Source organism: Paramisgurnus dabryanus, chromosome 4, assembly GCF_030506205.2.
Source record: "Paramisgurnus dabryanus chromosome 4, PD_genome_1.1, whole genome shotgun sequence".
NCBI lineage: Eukaryota > Metazoa > Chordata > Actinopteri > Cypriniformes > Cobitidae > Paramisgurnus > Paramisgurnus dabryanus.
In genome coordinates, this window is record NC_133340.1 from 33,866,004 (window position 1) to 33,873,325 (window position 7,322).

Here is a 7,322-nt window from a genome sequence, read left to right on the forward strand (position 1 = left end):
CTATTTTCAAAAAAAGTGGAATGTCCCTTTAAAGCGATACTCCAGCCAAAATCTAAATTACCTCATGATTTACTCACCCTAAAGCAATCAGAGATACACATGTCCATTATCTTTCAGACTAACACATATGGAGTTTTTATAGTAAATGTCCTTGCTCTTCCAAGCTTTATAATGGCAGAAAACATGGATCAAGGAACAACAACTGACTTCAAACCCCAAAAAAGCGCATCCATCCTTCAAAGTGGTGATCTACACAGCTTCAATGGGTTAATAAAGGTCTTCTGTGGGTAATCAATGCAGTTTTGTCTTTTTAATTCAAACTTTATAAACTATAATAACTAGCTTCTGGTAACGACGCCATGTTGGACTCGACGAGAGAGGTTTAGCGTAGTGAGCGTTGGTTGCCATAGGTACATTGCGCAGTGGCTCTCGTGAGATGGCGTCATAACTAGAAGCTAATTATTCTTATAAAATTGCATCCATTACCCGCAAAAAAAATTTGGATATTTGGCTGGAGTATCCCTTTAAAATATAGCACATGAACCATTAAATATATTCAGATTTTTATTTTTCGACCCATTAATTTAACAATCAATCCACTTTTCTTGGGATATTCTGCACAATATCTTTGTTTGTTCCACAGAAAAAAAACATGTGTGTGATGACGAGATGTAAACTAATCACAAACGTGTTGTTGGAGACTTAAACCTTTAAAAGTGTGCCATTGAGATTAATAAAATGTATTACATTGTGCATCTGTAAGTTTCATTTTCAAATCAGTAGTATCTCAGGTTCAGTTACAGCGCAGTAAAGCATAAAGCCCATTTCATCGATGTCATCCTCCGTAAAACCCTGAAGCAGATTCACATTCGGTTTGAAATAACTAGGCAAGATTCCAGTCTCCAGGTAACCGATCAGCTCAGCGATCGCCTGCATGAACCTGTCGGCAAAGGCAGATTCCGACCAATCGGCGTCCTTATCGCTCATGTGCAGGATGACATTGCTAAGATGGCTTCCGTTAAGCTTGCGTAACGCGGGGCAGTTGCGACACACCGCCTTTAACGTTTTCAGGCACTTCCTTCTGACCTCTGACCTGGAGTCCTCTTTGTCGAGCGTGGCCAGTTTAGTCGTTTCCCTGGTGTATAGGCTCTGGTACCAGACGTAGTCGAAAGCCCCGGTGATCTCTCGTTGGGCCGTAAGCGTCATCTTACCATGCCGGACAGTTGGCAAAATAGTAATATAAAAGTTTTCTCCGTTATCGTAACTATTTGGAATTAACCCCTGAATCTCCAGTTTGAGCTCAGGAGACCCGAGCACCGGTCGCACATCACAATCGAGAGTGCCGCTTAGCGACGGCCAGTTCATAGACTCCATTACTGCCTTTCCAAGTTGTTCAGAAACAAGCCGTGATGACAAGTATCCCCCCAACAGGTATCTATCCCAGTAGCTCCGCCCCCGCGGGAAGTATTCGAGGTTTTCGCGGCGCACCATGCAGTACTGAGGGTGGCCCACAAACGTGTCCTCTCCAGCAAGAGGTGTCCACAGACTGGACTCCAACTGTGAAAACACACATACACAACACATTTGTAATTTGTGAAAATATCGCAAATTAATGATTTTAAAGGATTAGTCAATTTTCTTAAAAAATAAATCCAGATAATTTACTCACCACCATGTCATCCAAAATGTTGCTGTCTTTCTTTGTTCAGTCGAGAAGAAATTTTGTTTTTTGAGGAAAACATTCCAGGATTTTTCTTATTTTAATGGACCCCAACAATTAACAGTTTTAATGCAGTTTAAAATGGCAGTTTCAAAGGACTCTAAACGATCCCAAACGAGGCATAAGGGTCTTATCTAGCGAGACGATTGTCATTTTTGGCAAGAAAAATAAAAAATATGCACTTTTAAACCACAACTTCTCGTCTTCCTCCGGTCCTGTGACCACCAGCGCGACCTCACGTAATTGCATAATGGCGTCGAAAGGTCACGTGTTACATATATGAAACGCACATTTTCGGACCATTTTAAACAATAAACTGACACAAAGACATTAATTAGTATCATTTGACATACAACAACATCGGAACGGTCCTCTTTCTCCACACTTGTAAACACTGGGGCGTAGTTTCGCATATGTCATGTGTGACCTCTTGACGTGATGATGTATTACGTGAGGTCGTGCTGGCTCGCCACACAGCCGGAGGAAGACGAGAAGTTGTGGTTTAAAAGTGCATTTTTTAATTTTTCTTGCCAAAAATGACAATTGTTTCACTAGATAAGACCCTTATGCCTCGTTTGAGATCATTTAAACTGTTGGGGTCCATTTAAGTCCATTAAAATGAGAAAATCCTGGAATGTTTTCCTCAAAAAAACATAATTTCTTCTCGACTGAACAAAGAAAGACATCAACATTTTGGATCACATGGTGGTGAGTAAATTACCTGGATTTCTTTAGGAAAGTGGACTGATCCTTTAATACTTAAAATTACGCATAGTCAAAGTTTAGGGTTTATGCAGATAGCATACAGACTGCTGACACTTTCTTTTTGGTATGTTGGTTAAATAATGTTACGTATTTTATAATATTTAATTTGATTTAAAATGGAAACTAACAGGTCAACTAGTTGTCCAACAACTGTCGATTCAGATGTTGACATCAACCAGTGAGAATCTCCCTTTGCAGATACCACAGAAAGGAATGAACAGTGTAGAGATACAATCAGATGAATACAAACACAAACATTTTTTGGTACCTGTAGAGGCACGATCAGGCAGGCGTGGTCGGCTTTTACCACCTGCAGGTCGTCGAGCAGCGACCCCGCTAACGTCATGTCTCCCAATGGCATGTCTGGATGTTTGGAGTGCACGAAGGCCTGGATCTCAGTGGCTATGTCTAACGCTCGCTGCTGGGCTACACAAACTTCCTCAGCTGACAGACACACTCGGGATCTGTAATACTGCTGCAGGCGCTCTGCGAACGTCATCGCGCAGAGATCGGTGCGCTTCGGTCGCTGGGGCTCAGGAGGGGGAAGGGGGATTGGTTGGGACAGATCGGCTAAACACACATATACACAAAACCATAAATCAACAAACTCACAGGGTGAATCTCACAAATGTCAGGATCACGTTTCGGCTACAAAAACAAAACACGCAGCCTGTTTTTGGAATATTGAGCGATGGTGGCATCAAGCTCGTACCTTTCTTTGTTGCAGCTGCAATCTGTTTCATGACCACTCCTTCAATACCTTTGCGGAGCTGTTTGGGGGAGGAGCTAACCAGGCTTAACTCCTCCCAGCTGTCCGTCATCTTCTTGTCAGGCTTTTCATCAGGAGGTCTGCCCGCTCGTTCTATCAGCTATAACATCAGGGACGAGAATGGAAACATGAGTGACAATAACAAACAGCTTGCTCAAAAGCTGCTATTGCATAATATCCTCTATAAGGTTTGTGTAAACAAAATTGATGGGATTCAAATCGTTTAAAATTCAGAGCACACAGTGAGCAATCACATCGTAAAATAATGAATGAATTTGAATGAATCACCCGTTTTACAGCCAATGTAGCAATACCGAGCACCGCAGCTCCGCCCACCCCAAGCACCAGTCGGGCATTGGACAATAGGAAGTCAATAATAGCAGCGATTCCATCTTCACCTCGTCTTTTACTGGAGTAATACATCACTTCTTCTGTGAGTGTCTGAAAATGTTAAAAGACAAACACATTTATTTTATTTACGTACTCAAAGAGTCGAAGACTGAAGTTTGTTTACCTAACTAAGTTAACACAACCTTTGGTCTACTTGAATGATTCCCAACCCTCTCTCTGAATACAAAGTACATTCAAAAGGTCATAACAGACAAAAACAACAACAACAAACACATGTGCAATTATATACACAAAGATGTTTGTATTGTCATCTTTTTACTTTTTCACAGGCAATTATTTCTGAAAAGTGGAAATTTTTGTGTGCATATTTGCTTAAAGGCGGGGTGCATTGTTTTTGAAAAACACTTTGTAAAAGGGATTCAGGCTGAGTACCAAAACACACTTGTAGCCAATCAGCAGTAAGGGGCGTGTCTACTAACCAAAACCGTTGCCTGGGTTGTGTTTGTGTGGGGTGGGTCTATCAAAAGAAGGTCCAGATTCTATTGGGGTAGGGGCGTATTTGTTTAGGTGATTTCAAATATCAACACTGGCTTTCAGAGATCATGCACCCCATCTTTAATGGCACTATGAATTTTAACCGGCAGTAGCGCAGCAAGATATCCCACAATATCGCACATGTCCATTTCCCAAAATGTTTGCATGCTGTATATCTGTATATTTTCACAAACAGGGAGCAAACCTTGTCATAAAATATATTAGTATACTCATGTATTTGTTCATTTTTTACTTCTTTATGACAAGTCACTTGATTGGTGGACAAAACTAAAGCAAGAGCAACACTTATGACCTCAACCTTCTTAAAACTGATGCCATTAATCCATCCGCATCATTAAGTCCAGGCGCTCTAAAACTTTCTGTGTGTCAGGGAGTGGGAACAAACTCCCTCTACGTGCAAAACAACCTCTCTAGTGCAAGGAAATGTCAGAGCCGTGCGTATTACAAGTTCAGGTCCAAGCAAAAGTCCAAGACGCGTGCATTGAGTCCACGTGCGTACGAGAAGGAATCCACGCGCATTACACTGGGTGTGCCTTATTTTCGAATCGGCCCATCCTCAATTATTCCTTCCACATTTTTACATACAGGTTAAGTGTGCGTTTATCAAACAATAAGTAGGGGTGCACGGATATATCGGCCGATGATGTTTGCTATGCTTCTCAATGAATTACGGTGAAATGCCACTACATCCAAAAGCCAGAGGGCGCTCTCATGCAGAAACTCAATATGCGCTGCAGACGAAGAACCATAAAGACGCAGTTATGACACGCAGCTCCAGGACATAGCTAGGGATGCACCGATACCACTTTTTTGGAGTACGAGTACTTGCATTTCAGTACTTGCCGATACCGATACCGAGTACTTAATAAAAAACATGATTTAAATTTACAGGTAACAGCTTAAGTCATATAATTTAACAAAAAAAAACAAGGGACTAGTTTTCCAGTTTGTTGTAAACTCTGCCTCTTTGGACAACACGAGAGGCATTAACCCCTTACACGTCGCTCAAACAGAGACATTTCTCAGACCGTGGTATCGATCCCTGGTATCGGGGGACTTTTAACGAGTATGAGTACTTTAGAAAATGTCGTATCGAGGCCGATACCCGATACCAGTATCGGTGCATCCCTAGAAATAGACATATTTATATTGCTGTTCTTCAAACCTTTTTAGGTATTTTCATGATAATAAAGAATATGTAGTTCAGATCGATAAGGACGTACTGATCAAAAGCCGTAGTACACGAAATAGCGGTGAATAATATCGTCTGTTTGATTCAGAATAGTTATTGGCCACGTATAATTAGTGTATATCGGCATATAGACCGTTTCAGCAGTAACAACATATACAAGTGGCTGTCGCGGTCCGCACGTAACTTCCGGTAAACTCCGCTAAGAATAAATAACAACAAAGTTCTTTAAACGTAGTTTATTTATATAACAAGCAAAAAACAACACATAGATTACCTAGGAAACCAAAACATTTGTTATTTTCGACAAGGCATTTGTACAAGAGATCAGTTTAGCAAATAGTCAGACCATTAAAAAATGAAACCGAAAGTAAGGTTTGGATCCAGACGTGTATCACGTGCGTCCGATGAAACCGTCTATATCGGTGCACCCCTAAAAATAACGCATATATTTCTCAACCAATCAGAATAAAGCAATCAACAGCCCTTATATTTTCAAAAAAGATATTTAATATCACATAACTTTCAGAGAAACACATGTATAAAGTTAGATTTTAAGAATGTGTCATGATTTGATCTAATACAGAACAATAAAAATGTGTTCCTGTAGCTCAGTTGGTTAAGCATCGAGTTAGCAGCAGTGCAAAATGTCAAAACCCAGGAAAAACACCTACTGATAAAATGTATACTATAGGTCACGCTTTGTAAAAGTGACTGTCAAATGCATAGATGTGCAACATCCTCACAAGCTGGTTGTCGTATTAAATGTAACTGAGGACATTTCGCACAGCTTATGTCTGCTCTGCCACGTGAAAGGCCAGATCAGAAATAGCCGTGGATCTTCATGCACTTGACAGACATCATTGAATCTACACTTGGACACAGCTGCAGCTATAACAGTGCCATGTCTAAATTTAGACCCATGTGTCTCAGTGACTCTTCACTTATTCAAACAGAATTCTGTGATCTGAGCTTCCAGCTGTGACCTAAACATTACACTGAAACAAAGTCTGAACCAGTTTTGCGCATATTTGTTTATAGACTTCTCCCACACTTGATTTGTAATGAAAGCTTGCATTTTTCCTTGATCAGCAATAAAATAAATACTACAAAGCCTAACTTACATTCTTGTTTTTGTGTAAAAGGCCATCTCAGATAGTACACAACGATTTGCATATGGTACAAAAGAGCTTTAAAACTCAGGTGAGATATTTTTTTGATAAGCGACAGATATGATATGCAGCACTGTGACATCAGTTCAACTAGTTCAGGTCAACTGTGTGGACGAGCTGGTTAACACGTATCCCGTCCAATAGCAATGCCTGCCGTTAGCACAAATTTATATTAAATCAATCACAAGCTGCCCAACTACACAATGAGGTTTATTTTGCAACTACAAGTTTTGTAGTTTTAAATAGTTTACTGGCAGCGATATAACAATCAATCAAACAATGGTGGTTGGCTGTGTTTGCGTTTGCTAACTTCACTTGCAATCGAATGTAACGTTAGCAAGCTAACAGGCTTAATTTATAATAAAAAGTCAACAGATGACTAAACACAGTTTAGTGAGGGTTAAACAACTTACTTACCTTTACAAGTTTGTATTATTCAGAGTCATTACTGTTTAGCTTTAGTTTGAGTACTTCTACGCACCTCTGTCCTCTCACCTACAAGACGTACGTACTACGTCAGTAGAACCTCTGATTGACGTATGTCTGGACCAATGATTTGATAGAATAATCTGACGTCACTGATTTCCGACCACTGATCGTTTTCCCATATGTGCAAGAAAAAGCTATCAAGAATGTACTTATATTGTTCGATAAAATTACATTTATTCAAACAAATAAATAAATGAATAAAAAATTTAGCTTAAACAATAAAAAATAAAAATGAAAATACTAATTTATATTATGAACACATTTGAATACAGTTTTTTATTTCAAAATGCATTGGTACTTTTTAGTTATGCA

General features: G+C 39.8%; 1 protein-coding gene across 2 annotated transcripts; it reads right to left on the reverse strand.

Moving 5' to 3' along the window:
* Positions 1-502: 502 nt before the first annotated feature.
* mief2 (mitochondrial elongation factor 2) lies at positions 503-7,052 on the reverse strand. 2 transcript variants are annotated; one of them, XM_065254292.1, is made up of 5 exons: positions 6,939-7,052; positions 3,552-3,695; positions 3,198-3,354; positions 2,754-3,055; positions 503-1,557 (listed from the first exon to the last, which is right to left on the reverse strand). In XM_065254292.1, the coding sequence occupies exons 2-5, from the start codon at positions 3,675-3,677 to the stop codon at positions 772-774; spliced, it is 1,371 nt and encodes a 456-aa protein (XP_065110364.1). In that variant the 5' UTR covers positions 3,678-3,695; positions 6,939-7,052; the 3' UTR covers positions 503-771. The 2 variants fall into 2 exon arrangements, with proteins under 2 accessions (XP_065110364.1, XP_065110363.1); XM_065254291.1 differs by having other exon boundaries at positions 3,543-3,695.
* Positions 7,053-7,322: the final 270 nt, after the last annotated feature.

Bases quoted from the DNA above. Each gene is read 5' to 3' on its own strand.
- mief2 (XM_065254291.1), bottom strand. From the start codon at position 3,677: ATGTATTACTCCAGTAAAAGACGAGGTGAAGATGGAATCGCTGCTATT. The intron at 3,056-3,197 runs GTACGAGCTTGA...ATGTGTGTTTAG, and splicing joins TGCAGCTGCAACAAAGAAAG to CCGATCTGTCCCAACCAATC. The intron at 1,558-2,753 runs GTACCAAAAAAT...GTGTTTTCACAG, and splicing joins GCCTGATCGTGCCTCTACAG to TTGGAGTCCAGTCTGTGGAC.